The sequence below is a fragment of the Hevea brasiliensis genome, chromosome 4, assembly GCF_030052815.1.
Source record: "Hevea brasiliensis isolate MT/VB/25A 57/8 chromosome 4, ASM3005281v1, whole genome shotgun sequence".
In the NCBI taxonomy this organism is placed as follows: Eukaryota; Viridiplantae; Streptophyta; class Magnoliopsida; order Malpighiales; family Euphorbiaceae; genus Hevea; species Hevea brasiliensis.
The window spans coordinates 94210137-94235653 of NC_079496.1; the positions used below are offsets into that span (position 1 = coordinate 94210137).

At 30.5% G+C, this 25517-nt stretch overlaps 1 protein-coding gene across 1 annotated transcript; it reads left to right on the top strand.

The window, feature by feature from the left end:
• Positions 1–17244: 17244 nt before the first annotated feature.
• On the top strand, positions 17245–18029 carry LOC131179061 (uncharacterized). The gene is made up of 2 exons (XM_058144766.1): positions 17245–17416; positions 17531–18029. Exons 1-2 carry the CDS (start codon positions 17387–17389, stop codon positions 18002–18004), a joined length of 504 nt encoding a protein of 167 aa, XP_058000749.1. The 5' UTR covers positions 17245–17386; the 3' UTR covers positions 18005–18029.
• Positions 18030–25517: the final 7488 nt, after the last annotated feature.

Below are 25517 nucleotides of genomic sequence, written 5' to 3' on the forward strand. Positions count from 1 at the left end.
CCTGAACTTGGAATCCTGTAGACACAGGGCACCTGAGTCCATGCCAGTTAATTTGCTATAATTAATTCCACAAGGCCTGAAAAATTGAAATTCAAAATTCTAAGTAATTATAAGACATAGGGTAATAACTTCTATGAAGAACATTAGGCCTAAAACTGGTTGTAACATGTCTAAATAATTAGGAAAAAATTGACTCTAGAATATGCCTAGTTCTAGAACTTGAGTGAGTTAAGGAACCAATTTTGGTTATTTGACCATAACTTGAGTTCTAAAACTCCAAATGACATGATTCAAAAAGGAAAACAAAGATAAGACATAGAGAGACAACTTCCATGAAGGAAGTGTAGCCAAACAGTGGCCACATCTTGGCCAAATTGCCAAGAGAAGATAAGATACCAAATCTGGACCTAAAGAAAGGTTCAAGATATTATGTGACACATAACAGGTAAATTACCTATATGAATTGCTAAATGCATAAGTTACATGAAAATGAAAGGGGAACCTATTTTCCTACTATAAATTGACATGAAACTGCTATAAAGCACTAATAGTGCATGAAATGAAATTATAAGATCATAAGTAATTAGAAATATTTAATTTGCCCAAAGTACACCTAGACTTATTTATATAGTATGGATCGATTGGTATACCAATTAAGGACTACAGATTATAGTACTGCCTACAAGAATAATCATTGATAGACAATATATGTCTGATACGATTGTTCTACAGGCTTTATGCCTGCCCATTGGACTTTGTGTCTAATTTTATTTGTGGCTTTATGCTTGCCTGCTGGCCTTGTCCCTGACATGACAGATGTATACATGTTAGACATAAGGATGTTTAACTAGTATACTCTCGTATATTCAGTCTTTATAGTCTGTTATAGGTTACTTAGGCATAGACATGTGTAATACACTTTAAATTTAAATAAATACATGAATAAAGTACTAATATGCGTATAATAAGATTGAATATGTAATTTATGAATAAAAAGATCCCAATAAATTGTTTGCTTCCAAAGTTTCATAAATATGTAATTAATTCAAAAAAATTTAGTAAATTTTACATGGAATAAATATTTCAATTATTAGTTATTTTTTTCAATTATTGCACCATTAAGCAGAAATGCTTAGCGTGATAGATTGCTTCCTCACGTAGGTACAGGAGATCATCACCAGCAATAGCAGCAGCAGCAGTAGAGCCTAGATAGGATTTTGATCAGACCTGCTACAGTGTCAGTGTCACCTCAAAGTCCGTTTTGGGAGGGCTCATGTAAATTTAGATTTTGCATTTTGATCATTGTACATAAGTAAATGTTGTAAATTATTTTGAGACATGTAATTAAATTTTGAATTGTATATAATTGTACATTATTATATGTAATATTATATGAATGAAATGAAAGTTTATTTTCTTGAAAATTTTATGAGTAATGATATGATATGGTACATGAATAATTGATATGAGAAATGATGTGATGAAATAGATATAATTGATTTTAACAGGTAAATAAAGAAACCCGCCATGCACTAATAAAACAAAGGATACTCTGTCCGGGTCTCCATAAAAGTAAAATGTGACAAAAAAAAATTTCTACATGTAAGATGCTATAATTAAATAGACAATTAAATTAATATTGTACACGACAAGAAATGACAGGGTGCTCCAGCACTGAATGTAGCACGCCTTGCTCGGCTACACTATAGACGGGTGAGGGGTGTTACAGTACTGGAACTAGTAGATTAACTTTCTTTGACATAACATGCAAAATCTTTTCCATTGTGCTGTTAAGATTTCCCATCCATATTCCTATATCCTTCTTCAAGACATTAGTGATGTTAAACTCCAGTTTTCCTTCAAGATTCTCAATAGTAGAAATGATTAATGACCCACCTTAAATTTGACTAGGATCAGTCACTGAGGTACATACGTCCTCTGCTAATTCATCATTCTGAATGTCCTCTGCTTGAGAAGTTGGCCTCCTCTCAAAATGCTCCAACGTGAGGGCAACTTGAACGTTCTAACTAGTTACAATAGGAATCCCTCCCACATCATGGGACATGGTGGCATGCTTGCCAAGCATGCTTCTGGTTTTCGAAGGTATGGTGACACCTCTTCAACAGTGTGAATGATGATGAATGTGAGACTTGGTCCCACTGGACATGCTAAAAATTATTTCTTTCTAAAAATAATTTCAACTGGCTTACCACTTATGGTTTGTGTGTCTACCAGATACAATGTATATCACATAAATTATACTCCGACTTCTAAAATCAAACTATCGTGAGAATTGACTCTACTGTATGCAGTTTTGTCAATCTCATAAGTAATTGAATGAAATGGATGATTTGATTGCTTGAATAGTAAATATAAGGCTTGAGAAAAGTAAATACAAGGCTTTTGGAAATTAAATGTAATAGTTAGAAAATTAAATGCTAATAAAAGTAAAGAATAAATAGACTGTTGAAGTCTGGTTTTGTTGTTGGATTGAGTTATTGGAGGGTTTTCATGTTGCTGTCCATCTGACATCTATACTTCTCTTTGCATGTACTTGAAAGAATCTAAAAAGTCACATTCACGTTCTACACTTGTTGGAAGTTACCTGCCCACTACTTGTAACTTCTTTAAACTTCTCACAACCTTTATTAACTGCTTTCCTAACTAACTACCTGCACCTAATAACCTCTCTTGATATTTATCTCCCTTTCATATATTTACTAACTTACCTTAGGCCTTTAATTAATTAAACCAATAAAATAAAATTAATTTAATTAATTTTATAGGAAAAACTAATTTAATGAATCTTAAGTCAAAAAATAATTAATAAATAAAATTATTATTTTGGTGCAAACACTTAGAAAAAGAAACTGCAATAGAGTTGTCACAATAGGTCCTTAAAGGTCTTGCAATGGAGTCAACAACTCTTAGTTGAGAAATAAAATTTCTTAACCACAATGGAGTCAATAACTCTTAATTGAGAAATAAAATTCCTCGACCATAATGCTTGAGATGTAGCTTCATAGCATCCAAACAAAATTAGCTTGTAACACCATCTACTTGTATCATTGTTATTACAACTAGAACTAGACTAAATTAACCAGTTGAATCAGAAACTGAATCAATGATCAGTCTGATTCAAGTTTAAAACTCTCCTATTATATAAACTATAATCAACTTGTGTGAATTGGCATGGTAACAAGTGAACTGGTTAACTTAGTCGGGTTCAAATGAGTTTATCAATGTACTTAAAGAAGAAGAAGGAGGGCCCAAGGCTTTAATTTGGAAAGACCAAACAAGCGCTCGCCAGTTCCTCTACAAAGGTGAGTTATGCATCGTTCTCCATATATATATATATATATATATATATATATATATATATATATATATATATATATATATATATATATATTTGATAATTGTAAAAAATAATAATAAATAAATAAAATTTATCTATTTTTAATTGTGATATTAATAATTGATTAGGTTAATAATTTATTTTATTAATGTATTAACTTAAATTATTAACTTATTTTCATATATTAAAATTCTTTTATAACATAAAGTATATAAAATTTTTATATATTAATTTTTGTTTTTTATTGATATATAAACTAATTATTACGAAAATTTTATTTTAAGTGTTTTTATTATAAAAAAAATATTTTTAAATTTAAATTTTTAATTAAAAATTTTAAATTAATTTTAATAAATTACATTTTAAAATACAACTAACTTTATTTTAATCATTATTTGTAAAATATATGAAATTAATAATTATAATAATACACTATTATTATTTTTTAAAAGATTATTAATCTTATAATATATAATTAATATTTATTTAATATTATATCAATAAAATTCTAATTTTATTGAATTTTAAATTATTAACCCACTGTTTTCATCATGCAATAACTAGAACAATTTTATCAACGTTGGATGAAACATTGTGAAAGTGGATCTTGATATCTAATCCTACATTTGTTAGCATCATATCGAAATCCCCAACGTGGTCGTTGAGTGGTTCTCCCGCTCGTTTTAAGCGTGAGCCAAAATAAAAGCAAAAAACAAAAGTAGGTCAGTTAGGTAGTGGGGAAAATACCACAAGTGCAATCATCATTCTTTCTTTTCTCTCTCTTCTTTTAATTAAAAAGGGATAATTACAAAATGACACCTGTACTACTAATCAACATCAATTACTATTCCAATATTTAAATGGTATATTTTTTCAATTTTATTTTGAACGCTTATTAAACATTTCATAAAATATTACAAACAATGATTTTTACAAATAATTCATAACTAATAAAATAAATAAATTATAATTAATTAATAGAGCAACATTTTAAATAAATGTATTAAATATAACTAAAAATTAAAATATAATCTAAAATATTTTAGTTATAAAATTTTAAAATAAATAAATAAGAGTTTTTATATAAGATAGGTAAAATAAATAAGATAAATTTATAATTTTAGAGAAGGGGAAAAAATAAACAGGACAGGGATGAAAGAAATTTTGTTTTGAAAAGGGAAGAAAATAAATATATGAAAGAAAATTATGATAAATTTATAATTTTATTTTATATATTTTAAAAAAACTTTAATAAAGGATAATTATGTAAATTTATATATAAAGTATACTTTTTTTCACTTTTGTATTATTTTTTGTTTGACTTAATAGAAAATAACACTAAGAAAATAAGTGTTATTTTTTATCATTCTCTTATTTTCTTTTTTTTTAAATAAAAAAATTATCAATAATCTTTTTATTTTTCTGATGTTATTTGTCATCTTTTTTATTTTTCACAGATCCAAACAAAACTAATAATAAATCAAAATCAACATTGTTTTCCCTAGATAGGTAAGGAATTTACAAAAAAACAATCTTTACAATGGGAGAGGGAAAAATTATATATTAAAGTGGTGATTTGATATTGACAATTCAATATGAAATAATAAATTAATAAGTACGAAATATATAAATAAATGTGGTATTATAAATAAAAATTATTAAACAATTTTTTTAAAAAAATTATATTTATCTATATATTAAATATTTATTAACTTACTAGGATTATTAGTGGAGATAGATTAATATCTTTTATTTTCAGTTTAACAGTTTTTAATTCACCTATTAAATATAATTAATAAATATTTAAATAATTAAGCTAATTTTTTAATTACTTATAAATGAATTGACCTATTTAATAAATCTCTTAAAAAAATAACCGATAGCCCATAAATATTTTTACCGACTAGCTTTTGAATCAGCTCTGCTTTATGAGCTGTTCTTGAACCATGGACTTTAATTTCATGGTCCATTATTTCATTATTTGACAAAACAAGTGTAAGTATTAATTAATTTTAATATTTAAATTTTATTATTTTTATATCAGATGTGGTACTTGACATGCACAATAAAACAATGAAAAGTACCGCGACCACTATAATAACTTAAATAAAAAAAATTAAATATATAATTATATTTTTTTTATTTCATTTTTCTAACTAAACTTTTATGACAGAATGAAAAATATTAAAACATTTATTTGAATCATAATAAGTTTTTTAATTTGTTCTTAGGGTGTTGAATCACTATTTTTAAAATATTTATTATTTATTTATTTTAATAATATATATAAATTAATAATTATATATTTATTTAAATAATAAAATAAATTATATAATATATTATCACTACAAGAAAATATCGGAACAGAAACCGACTTTAGAAACGGATTTATATCGGTTTATAATTTAAAACAGCTTTTGCAACGGAAATTGAGTAGAACTAGTTAAATTTATCAAAAACCGATTTGAAACGGATTTGAAACCGAAATTTGAAACAGAAAAACATCGGTTTCAAAATGCTAAATTAGCATCAGTTTAGAAACCGATTAGAAACCGAAATCTAAAACTGACATATTTTTGTTTCTAATTTGGAGGCTCAAAATTAGTTCTATTGTATTAGGTCATATTAGAAACCAAATAACGTCGGTTTCTAATTCATTGAATTTAATTTAGAAACCGATTGAATTCGGTTTCCACAATGAATATATTTTCTATTTATATTTAGAAACCGATTTTTATCGGTTTCAAAATTAATATAATTTCTATTCTATTTATTAAATTTTAAAGTGAAAATAAAAATCGATTATTTTCGATTTCTAGTTTATTGTAGAAACCGATAACTTTCAGTTTCAAAATTTATTTATTGTATATTTTATTTAATAAATTTTAAAGTTAATTTAGAAACCGATTTGTTTCGGTTTCTATTTCTATTAGGTATATTTAGAAACCGATTTTGTTGGTTTCCAAATTAATATTATTTCTACTTTTTTATGAATTTTAATAAATAAAATAGAAATCGATTTTTATCGGTTTTTAATTTTCTTTTTTGAAATTTAGAAACCGATATTTTTCTGTTTCAAAATTTATCTAATTGTGTATTTTATTTAATATATTTAAAGTCAACTTAGAAACCGATTTTTATCGGTTTCTATTTCCAGTAATATTTAGAAACCGATTATTTTCGGTTTCAAACTAATCGATTAAATTTAAAGTCAAATTAGGAACCGATTCACATCGGTTTCTAATTCTTTTGGTTAATTTTAGAAACTGATTATTTTCGGTTTCAAAAATTAAAGTGTTATTTAATTTTATTTAGAAATCAATTATTTTCGATTTCAAATTTAATCAAATTAGAAACTGATTCATATCGGTTTCTAATTCTTCTATTTATATTTTGAAACCGATTAATTTTGGTTTCAAAATTAATCTATTATTTATTTTATTTATTAAAATTTTAAAAGGAATTAGAAACCGAGTTTTATCGGTTTCTAATTTATTTTGTTATAATTAGAAACCGATTTGTGCGGTTTCAAAAGTTTATGTATACTTATGTATATTTAGAAACCGAATATTTTCGGTTTCAAAAAACTCTTGGATTAGAAACCGATTTTAGTCAGTTTCTAATTGCCATTTATTTATTTAAGAAAAAAAAAACTCTCATCTAATATCACTCAGTTGCCGATGCTTGTTCTCCCAAATACCCAAATAGCTTTCTTTGCTCTCTAGAACAAATCTCCTCAATTCGGTGGATTGAAGCACGAGTGGGATCTGCTCTTAAGGTTTGCCATTTAATTTGATGGTCATTTTGTTTCTTTTAGTTGATATGTAATGTTATCTCATCATATATGAAGGAAACTAGGGCAAAAATCACAATTTTTTTAGTTGGAAACAGTCAGGTTTGTTTTTCTTTATTTGGTTTCGGGTGTTTCATCTTCCGATCCAGTTTTTGGTCTTTGATTAATCACAATTCAACAAGCTCTCGATCCCCTGCTTGCCTGACGCCTCTGAATTAGTTCTATTCTTCTGTTTGGACCCATTACTCTGTTTATTTAACAGAGAAGCAGTGTTATTTGATGCTTCGTTCTTCACTGCAACTCCTTTCTCTTGCTTCCCAGAATTTCCTTTCACGGAAGAGACAGAGTTCGGGGACGATTGTGGATTCTGATTTGCCGACACAGGTGAGACTGTAATCGTGGATGAATTTGCACTCTGATTTGCAGGCTGAGTACTTATTGGAGCTGAAATTGTGGTTTGATTTGGCTTCAATGCATGATCTTTATTAGAATTCTGCATATTTTGAGTGTGATTATTTGCAGTGTATGGCACCTCACTGACAATTGAACCATTACTGGACTGATTTGCTTCCAAAACCAGGGGTTTAACAGAATCAGCTTTATTTTGAGTGTGATTTTGTAAAGTGGGTAGGTCTCTCACCTCATTATTTGCACCAGAAGGCTGAGATAAGGTAGTGTTAGATCTGGTAGCGTTTTGAGTAGGCAGAAACAAGAGGGAAAATGAAAAGAAAATGACACCAAGGATGGTTGGGATGGGAATCAGGAAACCCATTGTGACCAGATTGCTGCATTTTCTTCCCTTATGTCTCCTTGCTTTCAAGAACCAGAATTCTGCTTCTTTAGCTGTAAAAAAATTGTATTTTTTTTTTTTTAATTTATATGATTCTCTATGTTCTATTTCACTGTTAGATTACTCTTTTATCCGCTGTATCAGTCCATGAGTTTAAGTGTTTCTTGCTGATTAAATCTTTCCCTCGTCTCTTCTTTTTATTTCAGGTACGACCACAATGCTGCACATGCTGTTTTTGTAGTTATTTCCGTGTTGCTTTTCCATTTTTTAATAACTGGAGTAGTTCTTGCTACATGTTCTTGGTAAGAGCTACCGCCCTACTCATAATTATAATTTGATGGTCAGGTTATTGATTATGGCCATCTTAATTCTATGTGTGCTGGTTATAGAGTTAGATCTTTTAATGAATAGAACCTATCCTGCTTTTAGAGAAAATTTATTGATTATGGCCATCTTAATTCTATGTCCATGCTAGGCATGTTCTCCTCAATATTATAATTTTTAAGGTTTTTATTTTATTTCCCTATATTTAATTTTAAAAAATCCCAAATTATTATTTAAACAGAAAAAAAAAATTAAATTGTTACAAGACTAGGATTAAAATACAAGCATCCAAAAATTAAAGAAATAGGGTGAAGTATGGAAGGAGAGCTAAAATAAAAGAAGAGGCATGTGGGTTGATTAGTAGATGTTCAAAAACTAATCTTAAAAAATAGCAAATTCATTGCACTATTACACCATAGTGAGCAGATATTTCAGGTTTCAGTTTTGGTACACCAAGTGTTACCGTTAATCCACACCCCTAACAGACACAAGGAAAGACAAAAAAAATTTAAGTCAGACAACCACTTCTTCATATATATATATATACAAGCATCGAATAGAGAGCATTTACATCACAGCAAGATTGTAAGGCTGTTGTAATCATTCCAGTGTCACCAATACATTCAAATGAGTAATCTGCCCCTCCATTTGTAATACTCTTAACAACCTGAAAAATTCAAGATCACGGAAAACAAATTAAAATTTAGATAATGGGATGATAGTGAAACAGTGTATATACCTCCCTCTAGGCATAGACCCAAGTTCTAATCTTGTTCCAGGCCCCTCTTGGAGAGAGTAACCTATTTGCTATTGTTATTCTTCCTTTAAGCATTCTATTAGTAGGAAATTTAAATGAGTAAATTTATGTAGTTTTTCAGTGTAATTTAGCAATTTCCTATTTTATAATATGCTTTTCATTGTGTTGATTTATTTTAGCTGAGAGAGAACTTAGAATTCTACATGACATGAACGTTGCTTTTGATGTTCACGCTTTCCCATTGCGTATGTCAGAGGCAATATGTTGATCAATAGCTGCACTAGTATTTGCTTTCCCCTCCCAATGTCCACAATGCTCTAATTATGCTGTCTTTTAAATGTCCTTATATCAATCTAAAAGTATGTCTATAATGTAATAGCTCTACAATGTCCTAATTGCAAGTGTTTTGTTTAATGATACATTGAATAGGTTCCTTAAAGTCATTTGGGTTAATAAAATGTGTTATTCCAAAAACCTTTGCTGCACCCACAACAGAATCGCCATTAGGATCCATAGACATTACTTTACCTTATTAACACAATTTAAAAATTGATTAAAGTGAATGCCAATCAAACCTTTCTCATGCTTTTCGTGGTTAGTGTCAACACCAATTATTTGAGATGCCCTCTGAGTTTAGCACCTTGTGCAACCTAATCTCAAAATATCAAACAAGTCAAAAATTATAATAATGCGGTAAAATTTTGTAAAACTGATACTCAATGCAATACTTACATAAATGCCTACAGTTCAAAGAAAAAAAATGACTACGTTGATCCTTCACTATATCAAAGAACATTCCAAGCCGCACCCAAACCTAAAATTGAACCTCGCTTGTTATTAATCTGAAAAAGCACTACATTCTCGCTATAAATTGTCAAGTGAGAAGCATTTTATTATCTCCACTCTTGCTTACAAAGTAAAACAGTTATGAAGATGCAATTTTTAATAGTTCCAAGATAATATCTTCCCCTTGCTAACAAACAATTCCTGGCATTGTATTTGTTTGCATAGTTTGCAGCCGAATCAGTATCTTCACATGGAGGTAAATCTAAGTTTCCCACATGCGCTTCTCAATAGTAAATCAAACAAAACGCTTCATTTAAAATAGTTTGGTACTTTACCTCAGTCATTTGATTCATTTATGATGTTGAATTTGTTGCTTCTGAACAACTGTTCTTTTGGAATTTTGTTGGAGTTGATGAGTTTTTGGTGAAAATTAGGTGGAAAAATCTTAAAAAATAGCAATTCTCGCCAAAACCATGCGAGACTCATGAACACAGGAAAGAAGATAACACAGGAAAGAAGGCTCATATAAACATGTGAGACTAATGTAAAACTCGGTCCATCATGGACCCAAAATACAAACATAAAGACTCATATATAACAAACATGTGGGTCACACCATACATCTTGTATTTAGTAGCTTCCTTTTGTGAACCATGAAGCCAAGGAAGGGATCCTCCTATGTTAGATAAGGCTATTGGCAGTAAATTGGGACTACCAATGTTACTTTGGCTTCATGCAGGGATGTCCTAATGGTAAGTTCTTGAACAAGAAATGGTAACAAAGCAGGTGAAAACAAAGGATCTCAAAATAAGCTCTACATGACATTTTAACACAGCAAACAATATTTAACAGCAAGTAATGAATTTTCTTTCCTCCATAAAAATTGCTATGCTCATATTATTAATAAATTTTAATTTGATAGTATTGAGGTCATTTCTAAATTTATGAAATTTTAATTTTAATTAAGTTAAATGAATAAAAATATTATTTTTTATTATATTTTAAATTCAAAAATTTCTTTTTTTTTGTATATTTTAAAAATAAAAAAAAAATTAAATATACAAATCATATAAAAAAATAAAAAATATAATTTTCTTTAAAACAGAAAACAGAGATTATGGAGTACTTTGGATTTAGGTAGGTTAAATTAGGTTTTTTCTTTTTTTTTTGGTCTTCATATCCTTTGCATAAAGCACGAAGGACATGAGCAAATGTGCATGCTAGTCTTATTTAACCATTTTATTACTCTCACTAAGATTGGAATTGTAGATTCTCTCACCATTCTTTTCAATCTTTTCTTGATGTCCTGTATCCCAACCTTTTTGCATATTCTATGTCTATGTGGGTAATTAACATGGAAATATATATATACATATATATATATATTCAACATTTGTGAGAATCAATTCATTATTTACATTAATCTAATAAACTAGAAGGGAATTAATTAATGATAAACGACTTGGATAGATTCCTATTATATATATGAAATAAAATATATAATAAATATTTTATCAATGAAATTTAATTTTATAATAATAGAGCTGTCTCTAAATTTATATCTTAATTTAAATTTTAATTAAATTTAATTATAAAAAAAAATTACTTTTCATTCTTAAATTATGTCAAAATTAACATATATACCATCAATTGTTTTGTTTTGACTCCATCAAACTGATGATCTATATGTTTAATTTAATTTATTATTAATTATCTGAAAAATAATGAAAATACTCTTAAATATGAATTACTTAATTGATAGACAAGGTGGCAATTGATTAGATTAGATATCCTAACTGCATTGGTGTGGTGCCCAGCTAAGTAAACAACAGAGGGTGAAAATTATTAGGTCCGGCCTCTCTCAGGGATCTTAGCTTACACGTGAGTCGTCCATGTGATTGTAAATTACACTATATTTATAATTACACTATATTTATTTATTTATTTACTTTGAGGTGTTAAATTTTATACAAGAATTTACTGACAGAATTTCTTTTTTTTTTTTTGGAACTACAGTCTGTCTCATTCTCTTTTGGTCACTATCTCTCGTTATTTTGTCCGTTGCTTTCAGTATCACACAGGTAAGTAATATTTTAATATGGCGTTTTAATTTGTAGATGCATGCATATCAATTTTTAAGGTGATAATTTTTTCTATTTGTAGAAATTTTGTAACATCTCTCATTGTTCTCTGGGTGCAAATTTTATGTTGTGCACTTGGAGAACTAATGGGAGATCCTGCTGGAATTTTTACAAATATATGACATGTCATTATCTGTCTGTTATTGGTAGAGATGATACAATTCTAATTGGGTTAGGGCCTTACCTTTCAACGCATGATTGGGGATATGATGTAATTCTGATATATGACATATCATTACTAATATTCACTTAATTATTACACAGCTATTAGCAAAATGGGATCAGATCGGAGATGGATGTATGCTAGGTTAAAAGATGGTCTATTGACCTCAGAATTCATAGAAGGTATTGAACAATTCATAACATTTGCTAAGCAACATCCAGAGTGGATGGATGGGGATAAACTGAAGTGTCCATGTAATCATCGAAAGTGTCAGAATCGTAATTATGCTGATGAGAATACAATTCGGTTACATTTGATGAAGCATGGATTTGTGCCATATTATTGTAAATGGATTCTACATGGGGAACCCCGCACAAGTGATATTGATAGTCAAAACATAAATGTTATGATAGCGGAGTCTGTTCAAGAGGTTGATAATAGCACAAGCAATACCTATGAGCAAATGGTAATGGATGCGTGAGTCCCGATTTCTTTCAGGATGTAATGGAGGAGCCTCCAAATCCATCACTCAAAAATTGTATGACATGTTACAAGTCGCTAATCAAGAGGTGTGGCGGGTTGTGAAAGCCATTCGCGACTCTCGCTTGTTGCAAGGATGTTGAACATCAAGCGAACATCATTTGTCGAGAAAGGTGTTTTGATGACATTTGTCAACTTATGAAAGAGGTGTTCTGGATGAAAATTTAATGACTAAAAACTTTTACTGACGAAGAAGTTGGTTCAAGCATTGGGCCTACTGTTGAGAAGATTCATTGTTGTACTAATGGATGTATGTTATATTGGGTGAAGATAGTGAGTTAACGAATTGCAAATTTTGTGACCATCCACGGTTCAAACGACATAGTCGAGGCTCTTCTAATTTTCAAACCAATGTGCCACATAAGAAAATGTACTACTTTCCTCTCACACAGAGATTGCAAAGATTATATGCTTCGAATGCAACAGCAAAAGAAATGAGATGGCATGCTGAGCATGACCATGAAGATGGGGTAATGTGTCATTGTTCAGATGCAACTACATGGAAGCATTTTAATAAAACACATCCTTCATTTGCTGCTGAGGTTAGGAATGTAAGGCTAGGACTGCAGATGGGTTTCAACCATTCGGTCGATCACCGACAACAATATTCATCTTGGCAGTCATTGTCACTCCATACAAATTGCCTCCTTGATTATGTATGAAGGAAGAGTATAGGTACATAACGGTAATAGTTCCCGTCCGAGAAACCCAAAAGACAAATTGGATGTGTACTTACCCCTTATTGCGAGTTGAAACAGATTGTGGGAAGTTGGAGTTTAGAAATATGATTCATCAAAGAAGAATAAATTTAATATGAGGGTTGCGTTATTATGGACAATAAGTGATTTCCCTGCATATTCAATGTTATCCGGTTGGAGCACAATGAGCAAGACGCTTGTCCATATTGTAGGGACGATTCAGATGCATTCACATTGACAAAGGGTGGTAAACAATCATGGTTTGACAATCACCGTAAATTCTTACCAGCTAACCATCCTTTCAGACGGAATAAAATTGCTTTTAGAAAGAACAAGACAGTTACAAAAAGTGCTCCCCCCATTCTATCTGGTGAGGAAATTTTAGAACAAATAGAACATCTAGGATTAATGTGTGTCAAAGATATTGGTGCAGATGAGAATAACAGTTGAAAAGCAAAAAACACGGGTTGGAAGAGACGGAGCATTTTTTGGGATTTGCCATATTGGAGTACTAACATGCTTCGCCACAACCTGGATGTCATGCATATAGAGAAAAATGTATTTGAAAATATTTTTAATACTGTGATGAATGTTGAAGGGAAGACGAAGGACAATGCAAAATCAAGGGAAGATTTGAAAGAGTTTTGTCACAGACCTGAGTTAGAGAGGGATATGGCAACAGGAAAGTATCCTAAAGCATGTTACACATTAGACAAACAATCAAAAGCAGTGTTGTGTGAATGGCTTAAAAATCTTAGATTCCCAGATGGTTATGTGTCAAACATGGGTAGGTGTATAGACATGCGAAAACTAAAGTTGTTTGGGATGAAAAGCCATGATTGTCATGTCTTTATGCAAAGATTACTCCCAATAGCATTTAGGGAATTGCTTCCAAAAAATGTGTGGCAAGCATTGACCGAATTGAGCAATTTCTTTAGAGAGTTAACTTCAACAACACTTAGAGAAGAAGCCATGTTACAGCTCAATGAAGAGATTCCTATTATATTATGTAAACTAGAGCGTATATTACCTCCAATTTTATTTGACTCCATGGAACACCTCCCGGTGCATTTGGCTTATGAAGCATGGATTCTGGTCTGTGCAATATCGGTGGATGTATCCATTTGAGAGGTAACTAGTTTAATGTATTGTTGTATACTATCATTACATGGAAAAATGAAAATTTGTTGTGACTAAATAGTAAATGGTACAGGTACCTTAGGAAGTTAAAAAATAATGTGAAAAATAAAGCCAAAGTGGAAGGTTCCATATGCAATGCATATTTAGTTGAAGAAGCATCGTCATTACGCCTCATTATTTTGAACCCCATGTCAACACAAGGCATCGAAAGGTTCCACGCAATGATGATACAGTCGAACATATGGATGAACATCTAGTGAATCTATCAATTTTCACTCATTCCGGTAGGCCACTGGGAAAAGGAAAGGTTAGATATCTCCAGAACAAGAATTTCAAGCGACACAAATGTACATCTTGTTGAATTGTATAGAAGTAAAACCGTACATTGAGTAAGTTTTCTAATATTCAATTATTATAATTGTTGCAATGCCATTATTGATTCCAAACATGTAATTAACTATTTTCATTGTGTGGAGCATTTTTGTTAATGAGTTACACATGGCCAATCCAAATATCAATGATAAACAAGTTGATGAGAAACTAGAGCGTGAATTTGATAAGTGGTTCAATAAATATGTTCACAATCCCTCCAACAATATATCAAGCCAGTTTTTAAAGGATCTATCAAAGGGTCCATTAAGAAGTGTTATGTGCTACAATAGTTATGTAGTTAATGGTTATAAATTTCACACTAAAGGTTATGGTTCGCATAGAACGCGATGAGCAGTGGGGTATGTATCAAGGGGACTAATTACGGTACTAATGAAAGTGACTACTATGGACAATTAATTGAAGTGCTACGATTGGAGTACTGGATTACCAATCAAAAGAAGCGTATTGTTTAAATGTGATTGGTTTGATCCAACACCAAATGTGGGAACAAAGATTCATCCAAAATATAAACTTGTGGATATTAATCATAAAAGATCCTTCAATAGGTATGAACCATTTGTTCTTGCTATCCAAGCTGCTCAGGTGAATTATTCCATATATCCAAGCTTAAAATGTGACAAGGATGATTGGTGGGCTGTGTTCAAAATCAAAGCGAGATCTGTTATTGATCTTCCTGAGCAAGTGAATGTCACAACCCCACGGGAAGAACCATTTCAAGAAGATGAAATGGAAGTCCCTTTGATTCAAATTGACGATGATGATGATCAACAACAATACTTGAATGATCAAAACGGTGTACTAGTTGAAATTAATGAAGAGGATGTTGAAGATGAAGAAGAGCTTGAATTGGACTCAGAAAGTGATGAGGAATGCGATGATGTATATGATAGTGATACTAATTAGAATTAGGTATTTCTCTTAATGAATTTATATTTCTAAACTTGAAGTATAAACTCTAACTAATTTCATCTGTATTATGTATCATAAGTTGAATGAAGCTAACTAATTAATACAATTATTTATGCAGGATGCGAGGCAACGGTCGCATGGGAGGTTTGTTGGGTCATTCACAGTCAAGGCAGTTACCTGTGCAGGATGAGCCCAATGATCAACTAGACCAATCTACACAGGGTCAGCCTCAGGTTCCTTCACGATCCACTGGGAGGTCGGCACGGATCGGAGGGTCTCTGCTTCAACACAAGATCGAGCTACACCTCCACCTCCACCTACCACCTATTACCCCATCTTACGAGCTCGCAATTGGATCAACCTCTGGTCATGAAGGTCATTCAGTTGGGGCAGCACCAATATCATCGATGGATGGCCTATCACTCACTACATTTGGAAGAAAGAAAAGAATAAAGCTCATTAATGGCACGTAAGTATTTAAAATTAATTAACTTTATCTATGATTTGGTATTACATATCATTGGGAATTGAAATCTGTGTTTCTACATTTACATAAAATCAATATATTTCTTGTCTTTCTTTTGTACAAAGTTACATCCATCCGAGGAATGTGCTAAGAAGATGAAGAATATCTTCAAGGAGAGGATGGACCCAGAGGGGCAATTTGTTGGAAAACTATCACTTTGAAACAAAAGAGTTTTCTTGGGATGAATTTCAATTAATAAAATAAATATTTAAATATTAGCTATCAGATAGCTAATTTGCATAGTTTATGAAAACTAAATAAAGAATGTTATGAACAAATATCATTTAAGTGATGAGAATTTGTGAATTAATGTAAAAGAACACAATTGAAGTATATTAATGCTTAAATGATCTATATGTACAGCTTGTGTGATATTGAAAATATATATTGTTGTGAGTTGTTGTAGTTGGGGTGGATGTTATTTATTGTTGAGAATATATGAAGTGTTTTTAACAGGTGCAATTAATACCTAATAACTAGGTTGGATTGTCCAAAATTAAGGGAAATCTTGTCAATTTTTTCTAAAATATTATCATACTAATACAACTGTCTTAATTTTTATTTATTTTATACCAGAAATACTTTGATTGGCAAGAGGTGACTCCACTAGTAAAGGAAGCTTGGAGGCGTAAGGCTGCAGAGCGCTATAAGGCCCTAATGTGCAATGTCAGGAAAGGAAAATCCAAGGTCATCGTGCCTAATAGTACAATGCAAAAATGGAAGGAGGCATGGAGTAGCCCAGAGTTTAAAGCCAAGAGCCATCAATTCACTGCTAACCGTTGTAGTGAGATAGGGGGAGTTGGGCGAGCATCTCTAGACACACAGGGGTTCGGTTCACATGCCACTCACGCAGATAAAATGGTAATGATTTCATATTTACTATAGGATGGTAATGATTTCACATTTACTAGTTTTGTTATTGTCTGTCTACATATTAGTAGCAAATAATCGAACATTATTATAAACATCACTAAAATCATTATATCTTTTCAGGAAGCCCAGCTTGGCCGAAGACCTTTTCCTTATGAACTTTTCCATAAGACCCACACTAGGAAAGGCACCTCCGATATGGTTGATTCACGAGCGCAATCAATTAAGGTAAGTGAACAAGTATTTTATGTCTTTCAATTATATGAAAAAAATGAATAAGTGAGTTTGTTTATTCAATTGCCAAGAAAAATAAATTTAAAATATGTGTATTGACTTATGCAGGATGCATTTTTGGCGCTTAAGGAGCAGTCGTCTCAACCACAAGAGGGGTGCAGTGACCCTCCTATTGTAGATGAGGTCGCACTATATTATCAAGTTGTGGGGGGGGAGAAGAAGAACAGGGTTTATGGCATTGGATCTCAAGCATCAATTTTTTACCCTAGCTCATCACATGGATCATCTTCTACTGCATCCTATTGTGCTCAGTCAGAGGCAATGGAGGAAGAGATTCAACAATTGCATCAGACTATTGCAACGCTCAAGGATAGTTTGGTTGCAATGGAGGAGAGAGATCGACAACGCGAGTTGATGCTAGAGGAGAGATATAGACAACGTGAGCAGACACTGGAGGAGCGCATGCAACAAATGATGCAAAACATGATGGCACAAATGATGCAGGGTACGCAGTTTACAGCCCCAACTCCACATGCGACTCATCAAGATGATGGTAGAGAGGCTGATAGTGTTGATGAGTGATTATCTTGTTGATGACAAGTAGCTTGTTTTTGTTATTATGATATTTTTTTTTTTCCATACATTATATTATTGTCATAACCCTTCACTATCATATTTATATATAATATTGACTGATATTTGATATTTGATAGCTTGATATTATAAATATTATGATATTGAGCATTTAAAATTAATATTATATTATATGCTTCAATACAGGAAATAATATATTAAATAAAAAAATAAAAATTTTCTACTAGTAATTTGAAACGGATTAAAAACGAATTTTTCCGTTTCTAATCCAATAACACAAGGATCGGTTTCAGAATTTAGAAACCGATTTGAAACGGAATTTCTGTTTCAAAAAAATTGAAACCGAAATATCAGTTTTTAAATTAAAACGGAATTTGAAACCGAATATATGTGGTTTCTAAATTTGAAACGGAATAGTGGTTTGAAAATAGATTCAGAATTTGAAATGGACGCCATTTTCCGTTTCAAATTTATTTAGAAACTTGCGGATTTAAAACTGAATATTTCGGTTTCAAATCGGTTTCTAAATGTATTTAGAAACCGATTTTCACTGATTTGAAACCGAATATTCGGTTTCAAATCTCCTTTTTTCTTGTAGTGTATATTAATTATTTTACCTATCTAATAATAATAGCTAAACACTTAATATAAATTAATTATAATAAATTATCTTATCAGTAATCAGTTGTATTTAATAGTTAAATCAAAATCAAACAGACTTAAAATCATACCTCTAATTAGGTTTAATTCAATCTATTAATTCAATCTATCATTTCAACTTCGAAAGTTTGATATTGAGAGAGAAGATGGAACCAATTGCAAAATGTAGATTGTGCAAGTCAATAGAATTGCCACCGCTATCTATTCCATATCATCTCTGCTAGCGAAGGAAATGTTTTTGCCTCAAAAAGCAAAAATTTAATTTAAGGGGTCTAATTAAAATATTAGCCTTTTAATAATGAGTTCTATGAAGGTTTTATATATCAACATGAAGTATCTCAACAATCACTTAGTTGCTAATTGAATAAGTTGATTGGGTGATGATGGTTGATATTTTTATATAGAATCGTTCTATAAATGTAAAATAAAAGCATTTAACAAGTATTATAATAAAAATAAATATCTGAATTTTTTTTAATAAAATTGACTTGATAAAAATTAAATAAAATTACAGTTAATTTAAAAATAAAATAAATGTTTAGTATTATGAATTACTGAACTTAAAATATATATATTAATGGTCTAAAATTAAAAAGTCTATACAATTTATCTCAAATTTATTTTTTTAAATAGTCATGAAAAGTAAATATAATTAAAATTATATATTAAATAAAATAAATAATATGATTTTATCTTTTTATATTATAAAAAATGAAAACATGTTTTTAATCTGAGTAAGAAAAAAATTTCAGTAAAGGAGACATTGCAATAATAATAATGAGATTATGACAGAAAAGCCTCTAAAATTTTAATATTGATTAAAAAATTTGATAAAAGAATTGTGCTAGAGTTCTATTTGAGGGAATTGTCTAATGATTTAAATTTTAAAAAATAACAATTAGAGAAGACCGTAAAATAAAATTTATGAAAAAAATAAAAAAGCAATGATACAATGCTTGTTTGGGATTTTTTTTTTTTTTTACAAGAGGTTTATAGTTATTTTGGTATTTTTTTAAATTAAAAATTATAACAAAATTTTTATATAATGATGTTCCAAAATATATTCAAGAGGGGATGAATTGGATAAAAATAATTTTTTTTGTTTTTGCTCAAAACTTTTGAAAAATTATAACTTAGTTTAACTTAATTTTCTACTGTAAAATATGTGTGATAATGTTCAAATAATTAGTTGATACAAAGTTAGCTTATAAACAGTCAATATACTGATCTAACAAGATATATTGGCACTCAGTAAAAATTTCAGTAATCTGAATAAAATCACAGCACAGCAAACAAAGCAATAAACAGAATATATCATTTGACAGCAGATATAGCAGTAAGTAAATTTCATCAGATCTCAGCAGATTCAACAATAAATAAATTATCTCAGTTTGTAGCAGAGTTAACAGTAAACTGTAACAATTTTCAACTTAGCAAAAATACTTCAACCAGAAATAAAAAAGTGCATAAATTTAAAGAGTAAGGGTTGAGAGAATTGAACACTGAATTTTTATAGTGGTTCGGCCTGACTAGTCTACATCCACTCTCTCAAAAATCCCACTTTGAGTCTTCACTTCACTATTCTTCTCTTTTAAAGGCAAAAGACAAAAGCCCTTTACAAATCTTCACATCAAAGCTTTTACAAGTAGCTTCACACTTCTACCAAGTATTATCCCAAACACTTTTCACAATCAAACTTTAATAGGTGCTTGAATGACCTCTCATAAATATTAAGAAGGTGTTTAAAACTCAATCTCACTCAATACAACAGAATCTATAAAGAAGAGATGAGTAGGTAAGCCAATGATAAGCAATAAAATAATTTGAGCACTTTGAATGAAAGCTTTAATGATCTTAAAAAGTTAGGAACAGTAGAGAGACTTTCATTAAATGCAAAATGGTCAAAGATAGGTGTATATATAGCTTTGGATCGTTTCTGACCATTTGAGAACTCATTTGAACGTTACAATTTCAAATTTCAAGAAAATAGTCATTATTTTGTCTTTTTCTACGATGTTGTACAAAGTTGAGTCAGTTAGCAAACCAGTTAGCATACCAAAACCAGTAGCAAACCAGTTAGCATACCAGGAAAGCTTTTCTGCATAACTTTGAATGTCACACCCTACTCCTCGTAAGATGTAACATGCTCCCGTAGTACACCTAATGAATTATCGTACTTCGCCTATCGGTAACCCATTAAATATACTACAAGGGATTTTAAAATAATTTTTGTTCATTTTTAAATTGGTGGGTAAAATTTTTTTCAAATATTAAAAACCTTTATTTAAAGTCCAAACATAAATCTAATTTTTTGATATTTAAAATCTCTGCAATTTTTACAAAAATTTCGACAGAGTGCCGTCTGTATTTTGAGAAAACAGTTCTTCAAAACCTGAAAATAAAGACACTCCCAATATATTTTTCAATCCCAACTCCATTATTCAATCTCATTTCATAATCCGCATAAACCACTCAATACACAGTGTAAATTAAATCAAATATTAAAATATCTTATTGAGGTAACCAAATTAATTTTTACATTCATTGGAGCATTAAAATTTAATAATGCAAAACTTTATAAGTATATAAAATCTCAAGATAATATTACAATAATTTGTATTTTATTACAATCCAAAAATATATTACAAAAGAGTTGGTACAACTGCTCAAAGGAAATTTCATACATATAATTACAGAATTATATCAAAAGCTAATGTACAAGGGTATACCTATGATATACCCGAGAATAATCTCACCGTGTCTTTCAGTAACCTCGCTCAGCTGCTCTATATTTTCTTTCACCTGCGACAGCATACAAAGCTATCGCTAAGTGGTGAACTTAGTGGTGCACAAACTAATAATTTAAAACTTAATACAAATTATTCTTAACAATTCATAATGAATAAAAATTTAAAATTTCTAAATTCTTCAAAATCCATGATATATAAAAATCATTATTTTCATTCATGTAAATTATTCATTTGAATAACATTTTGATCAATTAATAACTATTTATTTACATTTCTTTTAAATTTTGAAATAATACAAAAATATTTTGAATCACTAACAAATTATTTATTTCAATCACAATTTATCAAATTATGCCTAATTTAAAGGGCGTTGCCAACAATTCACACAGTTGATCCCATGACCCAAAATTCAAATAGATGCCGTGTTGTACACCACGACATTTCACATTCTCCCAATAACCGAGGCTAAAAGGGAGAAACAAAGACTAGCTAGTATATATAAGTACTCATTCAAATTCTTCCCCAACTGGCAAGCCAGAGAGGAAGTAACTCGCCCCACCTAGTGGAGGAGATATCTCACTAGACAAGCTAATGAGAATTCACAACAAATTTTGCCATGTCAACTGTGGTTTCAAATCATATTCAAAACAATTTCTAATTACAAAGTGTTTACAAATCATCAACATATTTAATCATCATAAATTCATGCTCAAGGTTGGCAACACATCAAACTTAAAATTTACTATCCTTAAAACCATGCAATAAATCCTTAAATGCATAAGAAAATTTACATTTAATTTATATAATTTCATTCAACAAATTAAAATCCTCAACACAACAAAATTATAAATCATAAAATAAACTTGTTCAAATCAATTTAGAAGTGAAAAGTAACAAAATAGTTAGTTGTGCACAAACCTTAAGTGAGTCGCCTCTTGGCCTTGACTCGATTCCTCGGGTTCTTCCCGATGTTATTTTCAATTGAAACACACAGTTTCATAGTGTTTCAGTATCATAACTCATTGTAAATCCAAAAATAAATTTAAATTCACTTTTACCTAGCTCTGATGTGCTAAACTTGACGTTCTTTAAATTTTGTGTTTTGGGGTTACTATTTACTACACTATTCAAGTCAATTTGTTGACTTTCTAAGGCTTAATAGGTGTGGGAATTCCAACTTCACCCACATACCACATTTTGGTTACTAAATTTGTTGGTTTTAGTTGTTTTCTCAAATTCTAAGTCTTTTAGGCAATTTTGCAAATTTTCAGTTTTAGTGTCTTAAGTTGCACTGTTCCATTGGTCATTTTTCTGTTAGAATTTGGCAAAACTTCCTTCATAGAAAATGTTCCTTATTGTCTTAACTTTATTCTCCTTTTTAAATCACTCCAATTGGAGTTTTGTAGCTCAAGTTATAGCCATTTGAATAATGGCCGTTGGATTGGACTTAACCCAGATTTCTGGGCACCAAACTGGTTCTGGCAGTTTTAAGTCACCAAATTTGGATGGCCAAATGACTTGGTTAATGGCATAATTTGGGTTTGTGTTCTTCATGAAAGTTTTAGGTATATATCTCAGCTATCCACTAGTAAAATTTCAGGTAATTTAGACCTACCTAGCCTAAGTTATGGCCAAATAAAACATTATTCATTTGGTCATTTTTGTACAGGTTAAACTGCAGAAATCCAGATTTGGTCAATTTGTTCACTAGGTTTTGGTCACTTTTTGGGCATGATTCCTAAATGAAAATTGTGTAATTTTGTGTCTATTTTCATTCCCAATTGGTCTCATACCAATTGGACTTGTAAATTTTCATTTTTGGTCCCTTAAAGGGACCTTAGTCCTACTGCCTGCAGCATGACCCTAAGCAATCCGAATTTACATTTGGTTCCAACACTTCTAACATACACCAATTGGTCTCAAATGACCATTTCTCACCTCAAACCAAGTCCAACACACCATTTAACACATTCTCACATTTTTCTTCAATTTTTCACATGTTCAAAACCCTAGCTACACCCAAAGTTCAACCTAATGCAATTTAAAGTGTATATTTATGTTCTACTCACCTAATTCACCTCAAATAACCATTTAAAACCTTTGTTTGGTTTTCCAATCACTAATTTTCTTCCCCTTTTCCTTCTTTCTTGCTTCTTCAATCTCCTCTTCTAGTTGCCCAAACAAAGTATAATCATAATTTAGTAGAATTTTTGGGGGATTTATGGGATTGATTCAAGCTTTGAAAGCTTGAATTTCATGGCCATGGAGGAAACTAAGGAGAAAAGAGAGAGAGAAGAGAGATGGACGTTTTTTTGTTTTGAAGAAGAAGAATGGATTTTTTTTTTCTTTTTATTTTTGTCTTTTAATCTTATGGAAGACCATAAATCAAATTAAATAAATTTTTAATTATAGTATTTATGGCATCATGCATGATGTCATCTCTTTTTACTTTTTTCATTTTCTTTTTATTTTTCTATTTATTTTTCCATTAGTTCTTTAATTTAATTTCCGATTCCGAAATTTTCTTTTCTTCGATTTTATTTGACAGTCAGGTCGGAAGTCAGCTCTCGGGATCAATTGACCAAATTGCCCCTCGCCGGTTCGACCCGGTTTGCAAATAATTCAATATTTCTTCTGGCTCCCTGACCTAATTATTTGACTGGCTTAACAATTCTTTTTCATGATTTTCTCTTTTTCACTGTGTTCGCAACAGTCCTAAGGACAGCGGCGTCACATTTTACGGTTTGAAATTTTAGTTTAAATCGACCTCGCAGTCCTTCTCGAGAAGGTCACCCATTGCTGTGACTCTCGGCTCATTTAACCTTTTATGTTCTATTTTTCTTATTTTTACTTTTCTATCTGGTAATCACTATTTATTTTCAATCAGGGCTTTTCTAGGTGTCTTAAACACAGTTCTAATCCTCTTAATTGTCTGGATCGATACTGGTCACCGGAACAGTGAAATATACCAGGCTATGCAAATAGGGGTGTTACATTGAAAACTTTAAAACTTTACACCAAATTATAATAAAATACTTTTAGGCCATTGATGATTCAAAAACAAGTTTTGAAAACTTAAGATGAGAATTTAAGGGATTAAAAATAAGTATCATTAGCTTCTACTCCTCAAATCTTTTTACAAGCAATCCTAAACATTTAAACTAACTTCTAAACTATGTACCTTCAATTTTGATATTCAATGTAGCTTGGAAGGTAACCTTTTCTTTCTTCTTTGTCTTTGATTCATCTTGTGTTATCATAGGATGTCAACCTTTCTTTAAAACACAAGTTCATTATCAACTCCATTAATCTTTTTCTTTATCCTTAGAGAAGCACAACACTTAAAATAAGGTTAGTTTGATTCTAATTGAGTTTTGTTATCATCAAAATTCATGTTCCTTTGAGCTCATGGGGTCAACAATCTCTCCCTTTTGATGATAACAAAACTCAAGTGAATCACCAAGTAAGAATTGACAAGTGTGAGTATGTGTATGAATGTATATGTGGGAATAACTCCTCCTATGTATATACCTATATCAACACATATTAACAAATAACTCCCCTCTAATTAAATATTCATAAGCATTTTTAATCACAAGGGGTTTTAGGCAAATGTGACTAGGATATTAACTAAATATGCACAAGATATTTTCACAAACAAAATATTAATCACAAGCTATATCAACAATGTCAATCATTCACTTCACCCCCTTTTTGTTAGCATCAAAAGAACATGGGAGAAAACATGCACATATGTATAGACCAAAAATCTGTTTAAATGCAATGAACTAAAACAGGAAAAATAGTAGATAACATAGTAAACTAATTAATGTTTAAAAAGCTAAAAATAGCAAATAGATTAGCAAACTAGGAGACAGACTGTCAGATAAAATAAAATCAGTTGCATCCAGTGTGGTGATCTATCCCTTTAGCCTAGAGCTTCTTATAATTTGTCTTGGAGCAGCCATCTTTAGCCTTTTTGGCTTGACAGGTTTATCACTTAGGGTTTGTAAAATTTCAATAGCCATTGTAGTTCCAGGTGTTAAAGGTACAATAGGGCCAGGAGCTAACTTAGCAGCAGCAGTACCGGA

Excerpts from the sequence above, each read along its gene's own strand:
- LOC131179061 (XM_058144766.1), top strand. The coding sequence starts at position 17,387 with ATGGTTGATTCACGAGCGCAATCAATTAAG. Across the intron at positions 17,417-17,530 it reads CACGAGCGCAATCAATTAAG|GATGCATTTTTGGCGCTTAA; the intron begins GTAAGTGAACAA and ends TGACTTATGCAG.